Raw genomic sequence first — 25,814 nt, forward strand, 5'->3', positions numbered from 1 at the left:
AATTTTACCTTGCTTATAAGGCACCACCTCGGGAAATATATACATGTGGACTCCGTAGTTAGAGGAACGAGGACAAACAAATACTGAATTGTTTGGCAAAGAAAGCACCTGCAGCAACTTGGCTCATGTCCTGATCACAGTGTTGGTGAACTGACCTGCATCCTTCTCTACGTGTTCACGTAGTCCATGCTAGAGCTGCTGGTGTCCGTGTATGTCTCTACCAAGTAAACCATACTCAATCTAAAACAGGCAAATCTGGTCACAGTAATTTGTGCATGCATGAATCCCAAGATTGGGAATTAAATTTGAATCCTTAATAAAGAAAATAGAAATGAGTAAGTACAATTCACTTTGTAGCTTTACATACTCTGTAGCCTTTCTTTTCTAACTCCCAAAATAAGGCCTCCATTTCAATATTCAACTATCTATAAACAAAAAAATCTCTTATTCTAGCCATGCACTGAATTTCACCTAGACACCGGATATGACAAGGATTTGAGGATTTTATGTTGCTAGTTTCATCAGGTACATAAAAATCTAATCTAAAACTGACTAGGATTTTTCCACATATCTGTATTGAGTCCAGATTAGAGGATTAGTACCAGACATCAAGAAATAGGTTTTAAACATTTAAGAAATAGGTAAGAATTATATCCCTTACATCCCCCAGACCCATCTCGAGAACTTTCACCAGGAACAGCTGCGCATGCACAACAGTACTCCTTCCCTGAGGAGGGACAACAGGCACCCAAAGACAAGAGGAGACTGGGTAAGCCTCTCGGTGCGCGCCCACCACCGGAGGACCTTGACTACCAGCAGAGACCACTGCTGGATCCGAGGGTGGTGGTATCTTTTCTCTTTTCTCTCCTGTTTTCATATACCTCCTTCTCTGTCTTTGACTTGATCTGTAGGCACATAAGGGTAGCACTGTTGTAACTTTTGTCATCTGCTGTATTTTGTAGCTTTGATATTGTCACAAGTTTTGCCAAGTCAATATCTGTTGTAACCTCACTGTGTTAAAAATAACGTTGTTTGGAGTTACCATCTTTGGCAATTTTACTGCATCCCAAGTAAAGTTTATTTTCAGTTGAATCTCTTGGGTCATTGTCATGACTCCTGGATAGCATGCAAAGAATTATAAAAGCTCAGCTCCCTGACCCCACTGAGTGGGACGGGACAGGATGATGGGGCAAAAGTAGAACTGAAGCATATTTTGATGAATACAGAAAGAATGGTAGATCCTGACTGTACTAGAGACCACAATGTTGGCTGCTCTCACTGTACAGGTTTTGCTGGCAGAGACAACATGACCAACAGTCACAGAAAAGGCACTTTTCAGTGACAGGATTTTCGTAATACTTAGAACCTGCTGAGAGAGTTTGGGTTTTAAAAGGCTAAGCCTAGTCCCACCACTCCCAATTATTCACGTTTTAGGAATCTTCTCCATAATCAATAAATTATCTTCCTTTTTGCATTTATGCTACTTGTTGTATTCAAACCAGCAGCAATTTTGAAAGCAGATTGGCAAATAATGAAATGTTCCAATAGGCAAAATCTACATTTTGATAAAATGTGACAAATCTACTATCAGACCACCACCAGTTTGTCAGCCATGACATATGTGTAGTAAAAGGCAGTTTAAATCCAAACATTTTTAAAACTAGATAAATTACTGTTATAATTTCTTTGATGTGAAACTGAGGCAAATGGATTCCATCATACTAACAGCTGACACGCATCCAACATCTCTCAAGTCCCAGTGTATCTCTCTTTTTGGTTCAGTAATTAGGCCTTCACTAAGATAATAAAAAACGTATTCTTGAAACCAGAAGAGGCAGCTAACACGTTATCTCTATATTAAAGATTTGTAACCGTGGTAACAGGACTGTTAGCTTATTTGATTTCATTTAACCATGTCAAGTCAGTCATCAAGCCTGCAGTCTAACAAATGAGTTTTAGGTTCTCCTTTGAGAGGGAAACTGGGTAAAAATTGTTTTAGTCTTGTAATATCTTTGTTATTTCAGCATCCAGATAGCAGGATCGTACAGTTAAGAGTTCTAAACCCCATAAAGCAGCAGTCCCTATATTTTTACAAATACTGACCAACATCATCTCCTCAGGCTGTTGCTGAAAATCATGATAATAATTTAAACAGGAAAAGCAATTCCCACGGTGAACTGTCAGCCATCATCATCAGTCTTTCTTCAGTAGAAACATTTGATTTTGCTACTAAATGTTTTTGTGCCAAATCAATTTCTTTCTTAGACTGAGAAGGAGGTTAAATAAAGTTCTGCTGCTGCCAGTCATACACGTTTTCAAATGTCAGCACTTCAGATGAACCAGCATAAGCCGCTTTAGAGTAGGAAACCAGGATATGGGGAGGAAAAGAACAACTCAACAAAAAGAAATAGGCCGTTACAGTTTACAGCATTTAGGATTAACTGTGATACCAAGAGTATCAGCTTGTGCAAATCCTGTTTTCTGCTAAAGGGATACTGATGCTGCAAATAGGTATTTATAGGCAATCCTAGGCATGTTGTTTTTTTTTTTTTTTCTAAAAAGCATAATTAATACCTGCTTAATTAATACAATACACCAGGAAAGCCAACTCAGGCCAATTCCACACACCCCATCCTGCAAACGTGCAGCTCCATGTGTCGAAGTTGGCTCTCTGGATTTCCAGGCTGGTTCGAGTTATCCGGGTTTGGAGAGATTTGTTCATTTGGGGTTTTTGGTTGTTTGAGGTTTTGTTAAGTCTTCTGCAAAGTCAAGTTCCTTCATTTAAGCACTATTACAGGCAACGTTAGATCACACAGCAGTGATGAAGTGTTGGTAGTCCTTGAACACTCCTCTCCCTCCTGTACATTTCCTGGACAAACGAGGAATGTGCGTGGGTGGAATTCACTGGCCAAATTCCTCCAAGGATGATGTGGCTGCACTGCTACAAAACTGGAATCACATAAAGCTGTTACATTAGGACACCTGGGGCCTTGAATTGACCTCTCCCCTTTTAAAAGGTGAATAAAATAAAAAAGCCACAGCCCATTGCCGTGGTGAACAGGGTATCTTTGGCTAGAGGGGAGAAGTCCTCTCTGCTCCCTCAGCCCATCCTCTGGAGCCCCCGCTCTCCAGCCCCACCTCTGTCCTAGCACAGCAAAAAATATTCGGCAGCACCCAGGCCCACGTCTGCTTTCATTTACAATATTATAGTATTTTGGATACCAGCATTGGTTTGAGATTTACTATTATGAGAAAATAATTCCTTTTAACTTTACTATCTTTGTTTAGGAATCCCAGGCTTGTCAGGGAGCTGCCGATAAAGGAAAAGCTGTAAATGAGGTTGTTTCTGATTTTGCTGTGATATGCACTGGCACTCGCTTGCCTCTTTTATTGACCTGAGGATGAATAGCGCGATGTCTAAACGCATAACTAGGCTGAGAACAGCGTGTTATTAAAACCAATGAAGTTTGAGTTAACGCATTTCGTAACAGACTCATCTGATAAAAACATACTGGGGGCATTAAGGATTTCATTAATTAAGAAGATAATTAAGAAGATGTAAAGGTAGAAGGGCCACTATATCTGCAAGAGTTTATGAGGTGAATTTACAGGTCAATTAAGAATGAGAATTGAGGAAACCAGGAAACTCAGCATCAGGCACTGCTTCTCACAGAGTTGTGGGATTTGGAGAGGCTTGGAAGCTGGGGAGGAGAAAACATAGGAAAAGGAAAATGGAGAAGATTTACATCAGACATAAACCCTATTCACTGTTAAGACCCAGTCACCAATGTCAGGTACAGTAAACGCATCTCATAAAAATTACCTGGGATGTGGAGTGAAGAAATTGCTCATCAAAGCAGTGACCTCACACTCAGGCCAGGACCATTCCTAAGAAATCCTGAGCACAGCTTTCAGGAGATTCACATCTCATCCTATTATTTCTTAAATCAGGTTTTTCAGATTTGTTACGCACAGCCCAGAAGATATTTCTCCCTGGTTGCTGTATTATGTGATATTACAAATTGTATTTGTCATCCAATCCTTGATTCAGTTGTTCAATGTAATCGAGCTGCTGGTGGTTACTGATCGAGGAGACGTCCTCCCCTCTCCCCTTAACCACGTCTCACCTCTGGCAAGGTGAAAGCAGGATACATCCACCCTGCCTGCACAAGGACAGGTCCTGATGGGAGCTCCTGGCCAAAGGCTGCAGTTTCTCTTCCAGCTGTGGCAGGTTTGCAGCATGCTGCTGGAGGACCTCGCACCGGCAGAGACGCACACCGGGACCCAGCCCTGCTGAGACGTGTCTGCTCCTCCTGTATTGCTGTGGGAGAAGGCTCTCTTCTGCTGAACATGAGAGATCCAACCCTCTGGGCTTGCAGCTTCTACAAGTTAGATGGGATAAGCTAGCCTACAAGTCTATGCAGGTAGGCTTTGCAGGGTTCTGGAGACAATATGCTCCTTAGGCAGGTCTTCAAAGTTGAGATAAAAGCCTTTTCACACTAGTATTTACAATTATTCCATATGATTATCTTCTGGTGATCTTGCCCAGAATTTCAGAGCATGTGATTTCTGCCATCCAGCCCGTTGTGCTGCTGCACACTGGCAAGAACACGGGGAGATGAAAAGTCCTTGAGGTCTCAGTGCCAACTATAAACATCAGTGCACTATCAACATTCTTCTCATAGCAAATCCCAGACTAAATCCAAAACACAGAGCTCTTCTAGCTGCTAAAAAGAACTCTGTCACAGCCAAAACCAGGACAGGCATCGAGCACATGTTTCATGATGCATTTTGCATCTCTGCAGGATTTCCTTAAAAGATCCTTCTTAATCATCTTCTCTCAGTGACGTTCCTTAAGTACAAAGGTAACAGAGCATTACAGCTTGAACAGATCAGCAGTGATTAGATAACTATGACTTCACCAAGCAGCTGTTTATTTTGTAATGAAGATCCATCATACTTTTTCTGCTGAGCACACATTTGTGAAGAGCTGGTTCACAGCTGATTGAAAGCATTCATTTACTTTTAATAGAAATATTTAGTTCTTGTGTCCTCCTCCACCCTTTGCTCGTTTTATTCCCATGACACCCTCACTCGTTCCTTCAGCTCAAGTTACCCTGGGGTTTTGCAGGGATTCATCTCCGCCAGGATCTTCCTCTTCCCAGACTCCAGAAGCATTCACCCTTTCCCTGACATCAGGGCCAACGGCCTTACCCAGGGTGATGACTGCTCACCTTGAAACATGGTGTCAAATCCAGTACTGAACAAAAGACAGAAAGAATTGAGACAAGTAATTTTATGAGACTGCTGTTACAAACAGCTTACTCTGAAGTCACGTCGCACATACGCTTTTTTTTCCCCACCTGGTCATATAACCACACCTCTCTGTGATAACAGTCTCCCAGCTGGCACACACACAGAAGTCACTTGCATCAACCCACTGGAGGAGATGAGATTTTCTGTTGAAAAAAAAAAAAACAAAATCAAGACAAAACACCTAGTCCCACTGGCTCCAACCACTGCAGTGGAAAGCAAGCAGGTTTAGCTTACAGAAGTTTCTATGGATCACACACACACTGTTTTGGTGTTATGATGCTTAGCGATAAGTTTAACGTCGGCATATCAGTTCATGTTTCTCTGCTCTTGCTGAACGAAGCCTTTCCCAAAGACACTCCCTGTCTGTTTACAGGCACTTCTCTCTACAGTCCTCCCAAGCCCTGGCTTTCGTGTCTCTCTTCCTTATCATAATGTCCTGAAACATTCACATTTTTCCCTCATACGCTGCTTGCAGTTATTCAGCAAAGCAAGAAGAAAATGCACCCATTCAAGCTTTCCTCAGCAGCAAGCACAAGACCACTTCACCTTACACGTGTTTTAACAATGTGAGTACTGGTCTGGTACCACAACGATGAATACCTTTTGAGTATCCAGGTGCATGAAGGACATCAGTAATGACATACCTTGCAGATCATCAAAAGGAAAAAGTCTCTTTAATTTTCTCTTAGGCTCTATTAGGAAAGGAAAGGAATCAAACTGTGGGACTGTATTGGTTTTGCTGGGACAATAGCCACAGTACTGTGTCAAGAAGGATAAAATACATTGTACATCACTAATTCTTGTTGGGGTTTCACTTTTCTGGGAATTTGTATTAGATGCCACCATTTTATATCAGGCACTTGATAGTCTGCGACAATAAAGGCAGAAATAAAACTGTTTCTGATAGGGAATAGTTTAATTCATTTATTTACTAAATTGTTAGTTTAACTAATAACTTGCTTATCCTAACTTCCACTAAACTTATCTGAGCTGTTGCATTTTCAGAGCATTGGTGTGACGCTGCTCTCATATGGTGGACTTAGTTGAGTGAAAATGTTTCAGAACCAAATATTTATCAAATCAAAACTGTTCCAGACTCTAAGGAGTTCAAAATGCACATCTAGTTCTTTATTTAAATACTGACATTTAAAAAATTCCCTTGAATCACAAACAGTAAGGACTTGCCTAACTCTAGCCTTATTTTCAAGGGAAACTTACAGTTTCAGGTGGTGTTGTTGCTCTGGTGCTGGGCAATGGTGAAGGATAGAGAAAGCATCACTTGTGGCTCACTTTTAGTTCCCAGGTGCCCTGAGTCTTAATTTACAACCATACGAAACTAGAGATAGGAGAGAAGCTTAAATAAATACCATCTTTTTCACTCCTATCCTATATACAGTCAGCAAACTATCCTATATAATAGTCAAAATGTCTCCCCTGAGTTTGCTAAGCAAATAGGATTTTTCTTTTTTAAATAAAACAGTATTTCCACACTTTAGTTATTCATGAAACCTGGAAGTAGTTTAAAAAAAAATATGCCCCAAACTTTTATTTGAATTTTAGAGAAGTGTGAAGCACACAAGGTGTTTCTAGTAGTGAGCCTTATTTTGATCCTGGGCTGCGTTTCTTGTTTTGATGCTAGCCAGTATGTGGGGGCATTATTATTAAAGACAGCTGCCCAAATTTGCTCCTGATGGCAAAATATAATTCTTCATGGGTCTAGAAATAAAATATGGATAGAATAATAACAGTCATTAGCTTTGTCCAAAAAGTCCCCAAGTTTCTGCAAGCAATTCATAAACGACCAAGAAAAGACTTACAAAGCAATATTGAAAAATTGACACATGCACTGTGACATTTTCTTTCTGTAAACGTGCTCATCTGAAAAAAAAAAAAAATGTCCAGGGCCATTTCTAGATAGAAACAAGTGTTTCTACAGACAGCAGTGGCTGCCAACAGTAGCTTGTAGGATTTTATTGTATGTTGGGTTTTTTTAAATACAAAAAAATCAGTAATGTAAACAGAGACCTTACCTGATGTTGTTGACAGAGAGCAAAAAAGCCCTTCAAATTAATATCTTAAAATGGAAAAGCACATCAAGCTAACGAGTCCTGTAGTAATGACTTACATGAAGAATTTTCCCAACACTCATCCAGTTGCCAGAATAAAAACATTATAGTATGACTGGCCATAGACATAGTATGACTGGCCTATAGAAACCTAAAGCTGGAAAATGCGTGGTACACACTTCCCTGTTTTCCAGTCTTACATACCTGAAGCATAACTTTCCCTGTAAGCGATGGAGGAGAGGACGCCCTAGCCCTGGGATGGCCGTGAGGCAGCACAGCTCACACCCTCCCACCCTCTGACTCTTGGGTTTCTCCTATGTTCTTCCATAATGCTATTTTTATTGCACGCTAAGCCTAACCTATCAACCCTTACTGGAAAGTACTCCTACATTAGCTAAGCAACAAGCAGAGTTAATGAGGTCCCTCGAGTAAGTGTGGACTTTTCTCCCAATTAGGATTTTACATGAGAACTTAGGAGCTCTTGACAACACTTTTTATTACATAGTTATTTGAGGATTAAACATGGGAGGAGCTGGGTTCTTTAGAAATAAGAGCACGCAAAGTGCTCGCTTATCTTTAAGCAGTAGACTAGTCTCCATGCTTATCTGCTCGCCAATATCCAGATTTCAGGAGCTATTCGTTACCAGAGCCCGTGTAATAAAAAGTACACAGAACTGAACCCACAGCCTGTGAGAGCACTGAATTTCGATCTATACAAGATTACCTTATTTATTCCTCATGATTGAGGATATTAAATGGAGGTGATTACTTTACTTTAAAGGGATTAAATCTATTTCAAAACCAAGACTGACAAAGCAGCTGTGAAAGTACCAGTGCTGCACAGCTTCACAGCTGATGCCAGGACTCCATACTGGAATCACAGTCCCTCAATATGAGCTTCACTCTGTGCCCTTTCAATAATCAGTGAGATCCGAGGTTCACTGGATTGAATAGTCCTGTGTACATTAATACAGAAGGTTTGATGTGAAATCTGTAGCTTTCAAGTAGGTCTGCTGGGTATCAAGGCAGACAAGGTCAGGACTCTGATTCTTGCAGCAATGCTGTAATAATGATGTTTATGTTCCTTTGCCAGAACAAAATGAAAGTGAGAATAGGGGTGAGAAATCTCTGTATTGTTTTTGCAAAGAGAAATTGGAGAATAAGACCTAATTGTGAATCTGGATGAATTTTCAACTGCAACCTAGGAGATACACAACCATGTGAGGTCGCCCGCAGGTCTCCTTTTCACAGTGGTAGGAATTCACTGTCATTTGCAATAAAGGAGTGAATGCACTTTTGGGGCAAGTTGCTGGGCACACATCAGTCTCTGTCCTTCTGACCCTTCTTTTGTAAAAGCTTAGTGCGCTTTTGTAAGCATAATACTAACAAGGGCAGAAAAAAAGCAGAAAGTTGTATCTGGCCTCGGCTATCTCACTCCAAAAAGCAGGTATTAGTCTCTTAAAAATTGTTTTGTTGACTTCATTTCAGAGGAGTGAAGTAATAAAATACTGACAAATCATGAACAAACTGTTTTCTCATGGCAGGTGCTAACAGAGTACTTCAATAATGATTTGGCATTAAGCAAGCTATTCCTAAGAGAGACTGAGTTTAGGAAAATATCTAGGATTTCAGAAAAAAAGAATAACAAATCTCCTTTCTCAGGAGATGGAGTAATTTTCCCTAAGGAACTAAAGTATTTTTTGCCCCTTAAGGGAGCCATTTGTATGGAAGAAAAAAAAAAAAAATCACATTTAAAAACCTAAAGTTGATCTTTGAATTCATCACATGTATCATTCTAACATAGAACACACCATTCTAATTGAAAAGAAATCAATACAAGAGAAAAGTCAGGAGGAGGAAATTGCATATAATTTTTTTCTAAACAGGTGCCACTTAGACAACATTAGAAAATTTGTATTTTGGATCATTTCTAGGTTTGTCTAATCTTAAAACAAATAACCCAACTGAAACAAAAAGATTTTTTCAATATGCACATCAAAGTCTACAAAGAGAAGTACTTTTGCATCCACCAAATTATTGGATGACCAAAAGATCTCAGGACTTACAGAGATGCTGTGTTGCCACGCTCTTACAAAAAGTGTTTGACATTCCTATGGACAAATCAGCTTCTGCCCTAGGACAGCACATAGTGATGAACCATGATAACATGACACAGGGCAAAGTTATTTTACCCATAGAAACCTTCCACATTCTAGGGATCCCACTGCAAAGCAATCTTCTTTAGACACAGCGCTTTCTGTTTCTGCAGAAGGTGGGGAATGTCCTGGGGCTGGGGCTTCTCCTCTAACCACCTGTGGAAGCTGGAGAGATGCTCCAGGTGCAAAACACGTGTTGTGGGTTGACCGGAAGATCTCACTTTGTGGTAGGCTGGATTCTGCCCGTGCACTTACAGATCTCATAAAACATCAGTCACCAATAATTCAGCTGTTAGTTGCAGGCAATAAAGATAATGCAGCATCATGTCACAAAGGTTTTTATATCAGACAAAGGAAATAAAATCCTCCAGTTCAGAGTAGAAATCGATTAGAGGTTAAAGGTGTGTTGATCTTTAATCAGCGCCCTGAGTACAGCTTGTAACCTGCGGAAAGCTAAATATTGTAATAATGAACTGTTGCTGCCATCTACTGAACACAATTGTGTACTACAGAGCTTTACAATTTGGCAAGTGATCAAGCGGGAAACTATTTGCTTGGCTGGATTAAGTAAAATTTCTGTTTCATTAAAACAATTAAATTTCTTTCTAGAAGATGGAAAGGACATGATTCTGCTTTAGAGAATATCTGTCCCTCCTTTGAGGAGTACTGAATTCTCCTTTGGAGAGGCACTCCTAGCCCATGGGGGAATTGTGAAAGGTGAGATTTGTAAAGAGCATACGTAGCTCCCATAATGTGAAAAACATTGCTATTAATAAGAAAAACTTACTAGTTAGAGCTGTAGGTTTTTAAAATCTTAGTACACATTAACTTTTCTTTAGTAATATCACGCAAAACTCCATCGTCTTTGCTGAGGATAAACACCTGCCCTCATATTGGCAGCTGTGGTTTAGATGAAGGAGTTTCCAATTGAAAATTGGCAATGAAAGTGCTGGCAATGGCACTGAATTTCTATCAGGATGTCAAAGAGTGAGACCGAGGTCAAACAGGCTGCTGAGGCAGTCGTAGTCGTTAAGAGCGGTCCCAGCCTCAGTGCTCTGTTTTATCCAGGGACTGAAGCTGTTCATGTGTGTCCCAGAAGCTGCTGCTGGGTATAAACACAGGCATTCAAACATACTCATACACGTATGCAAGCATTACACTTAACAAAAAAAAAGTTGTATTAATACACTAAGCAGCGACAAAGTCACTAAGTGCAAGACACACAGCACTATCATCTGGTTGTGATGTATTAAAATTATATGTATATATTGCTTACCTACCAGGTATATGTGAACACTCACAGCCAAATTCAGCCCTGCAGGTAAATAAGATCCTATTTTGTACTGACTTCAATGGTGGTTGGATACATTTGCTTCAAAGACGTCTTTGGCTTGTTAAGGGTCATAAGAGGGCCGGGAAATGCAGAGGCAGAGCGGCAGCTGGCAGGGGAGCCTGCGGATCCCACCGGGCACTGCGTTCAGCTGGGCGTTCAGACACCCACGACTCAACGGCGCAAGAACGTGGTTTCGCCATGAGACCCAAGACTGTTGGCTACAATAATAGTCATTTCTGTCTAAGATAGCAAAGGGATTTAAAGAGTTAAAGTAATATAAATGTCTATCTTTTTCTTAATCTGCATTACAGTAAGTCAGGAATGAAAGGACTGAATTTAATAGAATGACATCGACGTTAAACTAGTGAGAACAGCAAATCGGCCTCCGTCACCTGTAATTCTTCTGCAAAACTATAAATTTCCACACGAGGGAGCTTCTTGCCCACGAAGCTCACAGTTGCTGTACAGGGTGTTTCCTCCTCGGAAAGGTGGCAGCAGCGGTTCCCTGGGAGTTCATCACTTCTGCGGATTGAAGCCTGATTGCGCTGCTGAGAGTCACAGCGAGAGCCGGTAATGAAATGGTTAACAGATAATGATGATTGTCAGAGCTTGTTAACCACAATTATTTTCAAGACATATGTAAATCTGTATAAATACTTAAGTGTGGTATATAATCTAAAACATACTGTTTAAATCTATAAGCATTCCTGAGTTAATTTCACTATGGGAACATTAGTCGCAACTTCCTGACTTCGCTGTGTTTGAATTCATATCCATGAACATTAATTTAAAATTAGTCTAAATATTTGTTGAGGATTAATCACCTGATAAATTTAGCTCTTTTTCATTTTTATGAATTATTCATTATCTCTTCTCCTTTCCGTTGATGTGTTGGTTATTTGCAAGAATTGAATTACGAGTTCATGCTAAAAAAATCCAGCATTCATGGTGATTTGTAAAATATTCGCCTTAGAAACTTGCCCAGTGGCTATGATAGCATTTGTTTTTACCATCAACATTGTATGGCACCGGTTTGCTTCTTCAGAACTCATTGGAGTTTTTTAGAGACACATAAGCAATTTCATACAACAAATATTTTGCAACAACAAAAAAAATATCTCTTTATGTCTTGCATATGTATCATGGATGTTCCTACAAAAGAAGCTTGTACTAGTAAAAGCCTGTTAGTGGGAATGTTTGGGAACAGTAGGATGAGGTGTGACTGCAGGAATGAACAGCTATGTAAAACTGCAATCTGAAACAGAAAAAGTCCTATTGTATATCATACCTGAGCTTGCCAAAGGAAAAGAATAATTCTGTTCTAGGGTGGTCCCAGGCAATGCTGAATGAAAAGCTATCAACCACCAGATATTATTAAAAGCAACAAACCTTTTAAGGAAAATCTTGAGTGGATGGGAGTAAGAATCCTTAACACTAGACAGTTCAAATGTGAAGTGATTCATGTGCCTTTAGCAGATAGAGGACCATCTCTCAAACCTTACAGCCTGCATTCAATAAAAGCAGTGGAAGACCAGATTTTCTGAATAGAGCTTACACTCCCGAGTCTAGTACTGGAAGCCTAATTTCTGGCTACCACTCATTAAACAACTCTTTGCCATCAAATTTATTTACTAGCAAACATTACTTCCCTGCTTTCAAGTCACTGAAACAGTTAACATCTCAAACTTCCTATCTGGTGATGTCTTTATATTTGTTACTTTCAGTCTCAGTTTGTAACTATTAATTAAATAACAAATCAGAAAATTACTTCTAAAATTATGAAAAAGCAAAACCCCCAGAACCCACCCTCATGTGGATAGTAACTGGTACCAGCACTTGCAAAACATCAAAGGCTTCTCTAAACATAGACTTTCATCAGTGACGCTGCAAGCCTTCATCTAATCTTTCATGATTTCCCATGCAGGAACATCAAAAGGGAAAGAAGAGAATAGCACTGTTCCAAAGCAACAGTGCTCTGTGTGAAAACTATGTGTTTAGCTACAACACACAAAATGTAAGTGAGAAATTATTATTTACATGAGACATATTTTAATAAACATCATCGTTATCCCCCTTTTCCTATAAGGAACAAGGACTTGTGCAGTTCAAAATCATGTCCAAAGCTCAAGGGATTTCTGGAAGAAAATGAAAAAGAATTAGAAAGTATATGACGTATAAGTCTTCAAAGCAAGAAGATCAATTTATTTTCATTCTTACTTACTGAAACACATTCTGCATATTTTATTGTTTCTGTCATCTTGTTATAATCCATCCAAAGAGTTTTCAAAGAACATTAAGTCCTACAAATAAACAAACTGTGAACTGTAAGAAATGTACAAAAATGCAAAAATTACTATCAAAAGCCTTACTTGTAGGCTTTTTTTACATAAAGTACTTAGATTAGTCAATCATTTTCTATTACTCTGCCACTGAGCAACAGGAGTTTTGGAGGACACAATCTGAAAATCCTAAGTGTCATGAGAGTTACATTTCTAACCTAATAAAAGCAAAATATCTGAATTGTTGTTGCTATTTTAAAGCAAACACTTTCCAGTGAATAATTTAAATAATTTTGTTCTTTTGTTTTATGTTCTCAAACATAAGAATCACAGATGATTTTGAAACCGTCGCATGTTAATATTAACATATTAGTGTTGGCAAAAGAGGTACACAGCAAATACCAATTTGTAATTCTAGAAAACATACATCTTGGCTTCATCCTTACCCCTAGGCAAGGAATATTCCCCCTTTCATATAATTCTTCTCCTATGATTATCTTCACAAAGGAATTTTTGTAGGAAATTTCTTATGACCTGAAAGTCTTACATGCAACGCTCAACAGAACTATTGAAGTGGCACTCATAATTTGAAATTACCCTTATAAATAACATAACTTTTGTTCTGGTTCATACACCCGTTCAAACACAACAGAAAGGGTTTGGGGGAGTCTGGTAGGTTTGACATTTATGGTGACATTTGATCCTTCCATGCAAGATATTGAATTACATGTGGAATACTAGTTAAACAAGCTAGTTTAATAAACAAAAATGTTAGGAACCTAAAGATGCTCAGCAAATAAATAAAAAAAACCCACACAAACAAAAGCAGCCATAAAAATTGAAAGGTTTTCTTCTAATTTGTAGGTATGGGTTTGACTTTTACTGCACTTATGCCTTTGTAGGATCACTGCTGGTAGCAAAGGCCCCTTTGGCCCCAGTCTGCCCACATCTGTAGGTTTACCTCTTGGTTTTTCATACTTACAATGAGGAAACAAGCACCAATCATTACTGCCTTGATTCTCACATCAAGATCTATGGGAACCTGGATCCCAAAGTTGGCAGTGTTGGTAAAGACATTGTTTACAAATCCGGACCAATACTTGGAAATTTTGCCAATCGTTGACATCTCATTGAGAGCTTTCACCTGCACAAATAAAGAACAGGAATACACCTAAACATAAATAAATCAAATACGCAATGATTATATCTCCACAGAATTAATGACTGTGCCCTGACACACAGAATATGCTATAGTTGTCAGGTGGTTCTTTTATTCTTATCATTGAGATGCTCTATTAGTGTCAGATTTGCCTTTAGGAGTGGCACACAAGAAAGGGTCTCAAGTTTGGAAACATCAACATCTTTAGAGCTGACAGAAAAGTGGGAGAAAGCAGTTGTGAAAGTTTATGCTGCCTTTGCTCTTCTTTCACAATGATTTTTTTTCCTGTCTTGTGTTTCTGATTGCTCCAAGTCACAGCAGTACCATTGCTGTGGATCACTGTCCCCTGTGACTGACAGATATTCTCAATTATGTAGCCATCTGCATGGTTCTCACAGTATACTGAAATTTCATACAGTACCCATGGAAGTCTTCTGATTTAGCTAATGAGTTGGTCAACACAGAAGCTCTTTTATAATTGTTTAACTAAAGCAAAGGGCTTTGTTTGCATCAGAAAACTCTGCCCAGGGTTTCTTTGAGCATCTCCCAGTCTCCCTCTCATCCCTTAAATATCTCAATGGCTCCTCAGCATTTTTTTTCTCCAGATTAATGTTGTCAAATGGATGTAGACACATCAGACAGTAATCCTGTCTGTGGTTCTCAGTCTGAGAGTAATGAAGACAGTGGATTCAGCGTCTTCAAGGGACTATGAGTCAGGTGCCAGTGGATGCATGTGGGATGAAACCCTGAGCTGAAATCAATGGCTGAGCAGTCATGGACAGTATAGGATGAGGACTCCACTCAGCAACATGTCAATTTCCTTGAAGGAATTGTTGCTTCTGTCCAGAAAACATCTGTAGGAATCTGAGTGTAAAAGTCAGGAACTCTGATGCATGTTGTTGTACTTCTGTTGCATAATTATAGCAACGTACATAATATTTTTAAGGGTAGAATAGCAGGATTTTTGAGTGAGAAATTTATTCAAAATGGTAAAATTTTGAAATTCTTAACACTCATCAGAAACATACCTCAAAGTCAACATCTTCAAAACAGCCACAAGTTGCATAAGGGCCAATTATTTTTAGTACATCTTCTTTGCTTTCATTCTGAATAGTAAACTTAGGCAGAAAAGGGTCCCAGTTCTGTACAACGTACCCAACTATTGTACCTGGTGGGGACTGAACTTCTAGCTAGCAAACAAAACAAAACGATCTTATAAACTAATTTAAAGTATATTTGTTCATAACATTGTATTATTTACATAACGACAAAATATTTATTTACCAAATATATTCATATATAATTTTACCAAACTGTGAACTGGCAATTTCAAGGCTCTCTAATGCTGTTTTTAAATATAGCAGACAACATGAAGCTCAAAAGCTGCATCAGAAGCTAACATATTACATGTAATATAAGATTTGATAAAAGCCATATACTCTGAAAAGTTTTTTCTATTGTAATCAGTAAGTATACTGTAAGCTTTTTTTATACAGTAGCTATGCTACCAAAGGATCTTTTTTAAAAAAAAAAATCCTGTTGCAGAACTGAGAAAGTAGGTAGATAAGTTAACTTATAAAATATTTTCATAAACCAAGAAAGATGTCTGAATAAAGGAGAGTCAAAAATAAGGATAAAAGATCCGATCCTCTATAGGATCTGCATTTTTAATTTAAAGCAGCTTATTTCTAAGTTCTGCAATTTCCCAGAGATACACAGCCTTGAAGAGGCAGAGCCACGGAGCAAAGCATCGGCCTCCTCAGAGAGCTGTTTTCCACATGTACCCACACACGCTAATGATCTCGAGGGATTTTCCATCCTTCATGCCCTGGGAGTACGGCAGGTGATGTCCATCTGTAGCACTTAAATACATTGATCTGTGTCAGGACAAGCAGTGCTTTAGGGCAAGCAGTGCTTTAGGGTGTTACCTAACCAGGGGGACATATGTATCATTAGATACAGAGGCTTTGTTTGGGATGTCAGTAGAGTACGATCCCATGAAAGACAGGAGACAAACTGGGAGTATCTCATAAAAGGGCTTTGTTTATCAATAGTTACATCTAAACAAAGGCCTCCACGCAGTCCCCTGGGCTGAGAGGTGGGTGTGAATTCCTTTCTGCCATCCTCGCAGAGGTTGCACAAGGTTTCATTAATGCTGCATCCATACAGCAACACACTTGGGCAAAAGGCAGTTGGGACCCACTCACCTCTTGCAGGAAGCATGGAAACCAGCAGCTGTTGCATCTCAAGGGTCTGTTCACCGTGATCACTTCTCGGCCTGTGTTATCAGCAATCCTTATGGTGAAAGACCTTATAGGCGAACACAAGTTACGATCAAAGCAACCATTTTCTTCCACTGCAAAGTAAACTCTTTGTCCCAAATGGTTTTTTATCTCATATTTGCTGGAAGTCTCTGTGCCAAGTATAGCTAATAAAGCAAAACATGTAGTATGTTACCTTAGTATAACGTTAGAATTACAGTTAGCCTTTACCAAGACATACAAATTTATAGTTCCAGTCTTGTCTGTAGTATAAAACTATCCATGGAACAGATGCTGTTTAAAAAATTGTTTTGAAATGATGACATAAAGAAAATGAACAATTAGAAAGAAATAATAATGTCAGATCTGTATTTTGAAGGACCATTGAGTTCCGAGACTTTGATTTGCTATACATTGAAGTACCTATCACAAAACAGAATTCAGATCGTGAGTTTTGGATTGGACTTTTTCTTACTCTATACTGTGAAAAGCAACAATATGAGACTGCCTCACTCCAACGATAAAGCTTTCACTCACTAAGATGTCTAAGAATCAGGCCGAAAACATTTTGAATGTGTGAAACACATGAAAATATTTTTACTTACAGAATTTAATACTTGTTTAGTTCTCTGATATTCTAAGAAACTATGTAAATAGAAATTCTTATGCTTCATTTTATGTCTTCTGACCTTCCTTTTTTATTTACTTTGTTTCTCATAGCATGTTAATTATTATTAAAGACCATAAATTTTTCCATGGATCAAAAAGATGGTTAAACTTTAATAACTTTGAGAGACAAGCATCTGAGGGAGAGACTTTGGGACTGGTATAGAGATTACTCACTGTAATCTTTCTCTCCTCATTGGTTTGCTACAGAACAGGCACATAAAGAAAGTGAGCTTTCACCACACTAACACCGCATTATAGGCCTGATGCAAGGTCAGCAGGAGGCTTCAGGATGACTTCAGCAAGGTGGGGGCAAGACTTGGAAGCCTTTTGGAGATATCTGTGTACCAGCACTGTTAAAGAGTGACAAGGATTGCACCATACCTTCAAGAAGTTCCACCTGCTGATGAATTATTATCCGGTCCAGCTGTTTAAAAAAAAAAAAACAAGATGGTAGATGTTGGAAAGGTCTGGGGCTGACAGTGATCACCTGTCTATTTTTATTGTTCATCTGCCTTTTATTAGGATTTCTTTCCTTCCAGAGATGCACAAGCTGGGTGCTCTAGGAGCATCTCAAGTCACATTTTAGACCTCTCTCTGAAGCAATGACTGAAGATCGTGACATTGGGTGCTGTGGTCACGTAATTCACCCGCATATTTAAAGAGAAATAATGTAGTAGGGGAATGAGGAAGCCAACAGCAACAGAAAAGTGTATGTGAGAAGCAGGACCCACTTCTCAGTCCTGTTCCTTCCTCCTGGTCTTGGCAGAGAGGAAGCCCCTTACCTAAAGCTAAGGTCAGTTCTGGGCACTATGGCAGCTGCAGGAGTGAATGAGTTTGGGCTCAAGCTCCAAACATGCTGTAGTCCCACACCACGGGGCCCTGCCGGCACAGCCCAGCTGCTCACTCCAGCGAGCACGAGCTTCAACGCTCTCCTTTGCGGCACTGGGAGCTCTGCACTCTCAAACTGGCACACGGTCGCTCCGGGTTGCCAGAATGCGCAAAACGACAGCTCCCTGGAGAAACCATCCCCTGGCTGGAAATGTCTTCCTCTGTGAGCTGCTTACAAATGCAGGTGGAAAACTGTTTGTCATGATACCCAGCTTTTCTGTGCTTATCATCCCTCCAACATCACTCTTTTTTAGAGAACAGTCATTAGTATTATAAAATCAGCAAGACTAAATTTCAGCCTACCTTTCAGTTTGATATGACTTTTTATGCCTGTTTTATGTGATAGTTTAGGCTTTGCTAATTTCTTTTCCTGAAATTCCTGATGGGCAAACACTTGGCACAGGATTTTGCCATTACTCACAGCTGCAGACAGAAAGCACACAGCAACCTTCCGAGACCGGCGTGTCACAGCTCTCCAGCGTCTGTATATTTTACAATTGATAAATCTTGCCTGGTTCGTATTCAAACTGTTGCAGCCATTTGTCAATTCTAGTCATCTCCTGCAGCTAGTTCAGGCTGCAAAGAAAAGCTAGTGAAAGAGAAACTTTTTTATCCCTTTCATTAATCTCTGAAGTGTGCATGCCAGTAACTGAAATAATAAAAAAAAATTGGACTTCAAAACTTTCTCCCCAAAATCTTTGCTGTTTGTAGTTTAGATTTCATGAGATGTGAACTCTTGGAGCTCATGGGAAGTGCTCTGCTGATGAAAAGGGAATAAACAAGTTAAAGATGGCAGGGCTATTTTAATATTTCAGCATTGATTTTAATATGGATTTCTTTTCCTCACATAGACTTTCAGAAGGAATAGAAAATTAATGAGCCTGAGCAGTTAAAAGCTTTGAGTGATTTTGGTCTGTGCATTGATTTATTGTGTACAAACAATGTTGAGACAAAGTGGCAATATCACTTGTTAGGCTTGCTTGTTTTGCCTTTCACTGGTTTCTGCAAGGCAGCTATTCTGATGCATCTTTTATAGGGACACTTGCATTTGAAAGCATCTAAAGCCCTTTGGTTTACAAGGGTCTGAGTCCTCTTGAGCTCAGATGTGTTAAAATTCCTCCCACACAGCTAACTCATGGTATTCAATTTTGTGGGCATTAAGTTTACAGTCTAACCAAGTATAAACTAAGAAGCTTCTTACGAAGCTTGGTTAAGCCTGAATGGTGGCACAACATGCTGTTGAGTTACATGGAAAATTCTTCTCTGAAGTCTCATCTGTCGTTCCTGCTATGGGCAAATGTTCCCTCGATTTTCGTGATGGGCATTGGCCAATTCCTTGAACTACGGCTGTGATCTGGAAGATAATAATGAGGTTTGGGTAACTTATTTTGTAGGAAACTGTTTAAAGAGTGTTACTTTTGTGATAATGATAGAAAGCATGGTGTTACTTTGCCAAGGCAGAGCAGTTTATCGTCCTTCTCTGGCACACCTTGAACAGCCGAGCGAACCACTCCTCAGCCTGACTGACTCCAGGTGCGCACTTGCAGAGTGAAATATTACTATCTGGCCTTAATGTACATGATAGACATTTTCTTTTCCTCTCATCCAACACTATATGCTGTGTCCATGAGTTGCTGTTTAAAATAAGACTGTAAGCATCTCTCTGAGATTCACTACATTTGGATCCTTGTTTCAGAATCAAACACGTCATGGTATTATTAAGAAACATATTCAGCTTTCTCAAATCTATCCAGCTACCTTCCCCACTCCTGCTGGAGATAATCCCAGAATCTCATTTCTATTTTTTAACCTGTATTTGTGCACAACTACTTTTTTCTCTACAATCTTTCTTCTGGTAATAGCATTCTATCAATTAAATGTCTCTTTCACACAGGTGGTTTACTCGTCTGGGGCTGAGAGCTGTCAGCCTCTGGCAGCATTTTGTTAGTCTAAGATGAAATACTCAGAGTCTTGTTTTAAAACAGGCTCTCTATTCTCCGCACGTCCTTCCAGTAGCACTTGTCTGTGCCTATTTAAATTTGGACCCTCCTCTCCCCAACACACACAGAGGATACTCACTATTCCAGTTTTCCCAATGGCATCAAAAATTCCCGATTCAACTAGAAACACCTTAATTCATTTGAGAATTTCATTACATTAAAATCTCTTAGTCCATCAGGATAAATCCCGAGGGATGGCCCTGACAGCTGTGAGTCCCACATTCATTCTGCAGGCAGCCCTCTCCCTGCTAGGGGGATCTCCTCTCTGCTGCAACCTCTCCTGTATGAGCTGGTTTCATTAGTCACACAGCCAGTGTGACTTCAGCATCACACACCAAAACGTTCTGTGAGGCACAGAAACTCTGGCTGTGGGTATACGCCAATAATCAGCATTGCACGTATGCTTCCCACTTCTCAGACTGCAGAGAAAATTGAGAATAATTAGGGAGGGCTGCAGTGCAGACACATGGTTATTGGGCTGAGAACAAGCATGAGTGAGGCCTGGGGTTCTACTTCTGACAGTGACTTGCTCTTTTGTCTCGATGTCAGATGTACAGCTTCTGTAAAATGGAGTAACAGAATTTGCTTGCCCACATTGTATGGGTAAACCTGAGGAGACTGAATATGTAACCTGCCAAGTATTTACTATCACAATCACTTTTAGACTAAAAAATGTAGCTCCCACAGCCTCTGAGCAAATGCTTATGTAATTGACAACGCATATCCTTTTGTGTATGGGCACCATGAAATGAAAAACATAACTCCGCATGATAGATTGTTTCTGAAGGGTCTCCCAGTTTTGCTAGCTATCTAGGTAACTTAACTTCAAAATGAAATATATTCTATTTCTGCTTCTGTTCAAAACTACCAGAAATGTATATCTAAAATACAGAGCTCAAATGAAATAAACATTTCCCAGCACCACCAAAATACAAACACAGCAGAAGCATGTGAATCAGAATCACAACCTGACTACACTGGGACCTGATTCTGTCCCTGCCCATAGCAGGCAGGGTGCACAAAGTGTTACTCGGTATACATGAGTGGCAGAATCCAGCCACATGTGAAATGCAGACTGGACTCAGGGTCAAAGCAGTAGCAGGGAGTGACCCTCCCAGTAAAAAAATGTAAGAAGAGATGAAACTTCTGGAGCAGAGCTGCAGACCACCACTGCTCTGAGCTCCAGTAGCTGAGAGGTTCCACGGAGCGAGATGAACAGCCGTACGTTTAGCAGTAGGGCTGAGAAGATTTAGCATTCCCTTACCCTCCCCTGCCTGTGACCTACCTGTCCACTTCCATTTCCAGGTGTTTCCCTCCCTCAGGTGCTGGCACTTTCCTGCCTCATGAACCAGCACTGAGTGGGTGCGGGCCTGCAGCCGCGCAGGCGTACGCTTACTGAGTCATCTCCTTGGGAGTCATCTCCTTGGGAGTCATCTCCTTGGGAGTCTCCTGCCCCAGGACCTCTCCTCTAACCTGGAGAGCACTGTCCTTGGTAGAAGGAGTTTGCTCACAAGACCTTTGCGTCCCTCCAAGGGTGAGTTATAAGGGGGTGACAATCCCTTCACACGCTGCCTGTTTTAGTCTTTTGGAGGCCAGCTGGAGTTTGATAGTCAATTCCCTGAGGGTCAGGCTCTTAAGGAGCTGGACTGGGGGGACAGTGAGAGGGGTAATACTGTGACCTAGAAAAAGCGCTAGAGAGAAGAAAACCATGGTTTTGGTGCAAGGAGAGCTGCATGCACAACAAATGGATTTCTGTAAAAAATGAATGGCAGCAATGAAGGAAGAGCTTGTCATTCCTACACTCCTTATTTCAGCCTAATATCAAACAACAAAAAGCCTCTCCATTTCCACCTACCCTTCCCCTAAGAAAAAAATGCAAACAACCCCATCCCCGAAAACATAAAAAAAGTCTAGGAGGAAAACAAAATGATTCTAACATCGAAAAATTCAGGACCTGGTTCAGGTACTCCAGACCAGGTGGCAAGTTATGAATGTGTGATGTTTGCTTCCAGGGACTTGTTGGTTCAACAGGCTTATTCTGTTCAGGAAGGTCAGAAGAACCAGGGAGGTAATCCTTAAAGATTGGGTTGGTTTGTCCCTGAGATTCTGCAGGAAAAGAAGAAAAAAAAAATCAGAAATTAACAGAAGCAAACAGCAGCTAGCTTCTTGGATCAAAACTGGAACAATAAAGTCACATTCTGCCTGTGACTACATGAGCGTTTCAGTTCAGATCAGGAGTGAGGATCTGAAACAACTCTCCTGATGGCCCCACACTTTGAGCACCCTGATGAGCTTTGTAAAGCAGTCTTAGAGTACGCAAAGTGGCAAGCTGAACCGTGAGATGTGGTCTTGAAAGGCACCTAGTCTGCTCTGACGTCTTGTGAGCACTCAGCCTGTGTGACGAGGCTGGGTTTGGTCTGGGCTCACACATAGGGTGGCCCACAAGCCCCTCGGCACCGGCTGCTCAGCCCTGCTCCCCATCAGCTGCCCTGCACCCTGGGGCACCTCGAACTGCTGAGGGCTTGCTGCTAGCACCACGCTTTTTAGCACCTTGAGAGCATGCATGTTTTCTCTTCAGCAAAGATAACCCTTCCATGGATCTCGGATTCCCCAAGCTGGATGTTACAACCCTGGTACCAAAGTCTGCACAGCCTCTTACAGTGTATTATTCGTTATTATCTTAATGAAAAGATCAGACATCGTTGAGCCATGTTTTCTAGTTTGCTGTTGCAAACACGTCCTTCAGGACACAGCGGTGGCTACCTTGGCTAGTGCTGTGAAGGTAACGAGAGCATGTACTGTTATGGACACCACTACGCCCACACCCCTGCAGACACACAGCCACTGTCTCCTGCAGTGCCACGGTCACCTTAGACATTTGAATCTCGACAAACTCCTCCTGCCTTTGCTATGGGCATCTTTCCTCAGCCTTCAGTAGCACTGGCTCTGCCCGAACAAGAAAGAGCTGAAGCTCTCCACATGTCAATGGCAAATCCAGGCACTAAGCTGGGCCCCTGCACTTCGGTGGTAAAGCAGTTCCCAAACCCATCATTTTTCTCTCGTGTGTGACAGTGCTTAGGCTCGATGGCGTCTGTGGTCCAGAAAGAATTCTGGCTCTGACTCTGAGGCTCTTTTTTGCTGTTGTGGGTTTAAATGAGATCCTTTAGATTTATTTGAACTCACTGTGGCTGATTCATCGTTTAATCATATTTTGAGCTTAATTTGTCTTTGCAGCCAATGCTTTCTTTCAAAGTCTGAGACCACAGGAAGAAGAAGTAACCCCTTTGAATTTGTAGCTGGCTTTTAAAAATGTATAACTGGGTAATAAATATTTTATATGCTCTTCTGCATCATTTTACCTTGCAGGGTTCTGTTACTTGCTGTAACTCTTGTTGTTACATGAAATGCCACGAAGTGGCCGAGTGTTAGTGTTACTCTCAAATAATAAAGAGAAAAAAAAGACAACAAATTGCAGTTCTACCTGTCAAATTTTAAGCTATATTAAAAAAAAAAAAAAATCAAACAGTAGATACATTAAATATTGATGACAATCCAAGCTACTCTGACACTTTTGTCTATTTTTGTGGATGTTTCCCATTTCATTTATGGTATGGGAAAACATAAAAGTTACCATATGATACAGCAAGCATTCTGTACAAACATAATTTGTAGAGTTACTTGCTCTTAAAAAAGATGCATTATCAAGATATATTCCTTCATTAAGAAAACCATACTACACAACATGAATGTTTTTCTGCTTCTGTTAACTACTATGCATTAAAAATACACAAAAATACATCTCTTTTATATAGCTAAAGATAAGCAAAATAAAAAAAAGTATATAGCAAGAGTATAACGATGCAGTAAAACCTGCTTGCTGCTTTATACCTTCTAATGCTCTAAATACAAAATTTCTTGAGTATTTTGCAGGCAAAGAGGGGTAAACATCTGGGGAACAAACAGACATTGCTGAAACTCCCTGGCCCAACATCTGCCTCTGTACGTCACAACAGGGTGACCTCTGTGGAGTTGCACTCATGTTAAGAAAAAACAGGTTTGTGTCCTTCTGCTTAGTTTCAGTATTTCATAGCATGCAGAAAATGCATTTGGAAGGCTGGTTAAATCAGCATGCGGCAATGTTTACCTATAGCCCTGAGTACCCAACTGGCTGCTGCTAAAAGATGATACGTGACAAAGATGAACCCAGATAGGAGTAATCTGATTAAATTCAGTTATTCTTCAGGTATTTATTTTCCCTACATGGTTATCAGGACAGTGGCCAGTTTTGAAAGTGAAAAGCATTTGCTGATTTGGTATTTTCAAAGTGGAACAGGACAGATGTGTGCAAAACCAGCGGTGCCCTTGGCTCAGTGCCTGCCCTTCCCACACCTTCTGTACCAACAGGTTTAAGCACAAAGATATAAACACTGAATTTTCTGATTGAATGCAGATACTAATGCTTTGTAACATATTTTATTCAAATAACATTCTCGTATAGATTTTAGTCCCGTTAGGAGCCTCTTGAATGCGGAAAATTAAAGGAAGCCAAAACAACTGTGCTTTGGCTGAGGTGGTTTTAGCCTGAGACTCTCATTTCATCAGACTGCTGATTGCTGAAAATGTACGAGACACTGTAGTTTTCTGTAAACATGATCTAAAAATACAGTCTATAGATGCACTTACCTTGAGAGGCCATGAAGCTTCCTGAGTTACTTCTTCAAAGGAAGCCAGGTTAAAAGAAAAGGTTTTTCTTGTTGCAGCAAAGAAAAAAAAGAGCACAGCATGCACAAAACTTCAGAAGGTGTCTGTCTACTTCATATCAGCTTACAAAGAACTGGAGGAAATGTATTGCCTTTCTCATGTTCCAGAACACTGCATTTTACGTCGGTGGACAACAGGGGGAGATGATGCTAACAAACAAGAAAAACATTATTCATTTCAAGTCTTTTGCACCAATAGAAAGAGGGAAAAGTGTTTTGTGAATACAAAGAGGCAAAACTTCAATGTACCCACTGGCTAACTGAACACCTCAGACCTAAAATTCTGCTTTATAATGTATGTCTATATTCTCAGACTACACAAATTCTTTCTTTATAATTTAATATTTATGTTTCTGTTTCTTCAGGGTATCCAGTAAAGACAGAGTAGCTGATTACCTGCATTTCCATATGGCTGTCCCCCAGTCAACATTTCCCATGCCTGAAGCAGAAAAACCTACCTCGGATTTCTCAGTGTGTTCCATCCACCTACCATCAGCCTCCCGTACAAGGGATGTCATGCCTCTTCCCAGATCCAGAAAACGATCCTGTACCCCCATGCCCACCCCACACACCCCTGTGCAGGGCTCTGTTGATCCACATGAGGTGTTTAAACTGGATTTGGAGAATTAAAACAGATTGGCTGCGCTTTGCTCCAGGCAAACACCGTCCATACCAAAACGTAACACGTAATCACCTGCACTGCACGGAGAGGAAAGGAGGAGGGAGAGGAACATCCACTTACCAGATCATATTTCTGCCTCAAGTGCCCAAGTCGCCATGGAGATCATCACGCACAGGTGACCTGCAGACAGACACGATGCATGGCTGCAAAAATGGTAGAGCCTATGCACAGAGGCCAGCGGAGCACAGCGAGGTGCTGGGAACTGCTTTCTGTTCATTCTGCTACTGCAAGTCCTACTGACTTGA

The 25,814-nt window shown here is 40.4% G+C and overlaps 1 protein-coding gene across 1 annotated transcript; it reads right to left on the bottom strand.

The window, feature by feature from the left end:
- Positions 1-13,132: 13,132 nt before the first annotated feature.
- Positions 13,133-24,823, bottom strand: LOC104379265 (phospholipid scramblase family member 5). The gene is made up of 7 exons (XM_086618265.1): positions 24,811-24,823; positions 22,082-22,233; positions 17,621-17,663; positions 16,517-16,737; positions 15,338-15,499; positions 14,133-14,294; positions 13,133-13,171 (listed from the first exon to the last, which is right to left on the bottom strand). The coding sequence occupies exons 1-7, from the start codon at positions 24,821-24,823 to the stop codon at positions 13,133-13,135; spliced, it is 792 nt and encodes a 263-aa protein (XP_086474391.1).
- Positions 24,824-25,814: the final 991 nt, after the last annotated feature.

This window comes from Tauraco erythrolophus, chromosome 11 (assembly GCF_009769465.1).
Source record: "Tauraco erythrolophus isolate bTauEry1 chromosome 11, bTauEry1.pri, whole genome shotgun sequence".
Lineage (NCBI taxonomy): Eukaryota > Metazoa > Chordata > Aves > Musophagiformes > Musophagidae > Tauraco > Tauraco erythrolophus.

What these genes read in the sequence shown, in the direction of transcription:
- LOC104379265 (XM_086618265.1), bottom strand. An exon ending in GTCTGGAGTACCTGAACCAG is followed by an intron (nt 17,664 to 22,081) that starts GTCCTGAATTTT and finishes TTTTTTAAACAG; the next exon opens with CTGGACCGGATAATAATTCA. An exon ending in TTGGTGCTTGTTTCCTCATT is followed by an intron (nt 13,172 to 14,132) that starts GTAAGTATGAAA and finishes GTTTATTTGTAG; the next exon opens with GACTTAATGTTCTTTGAAAA.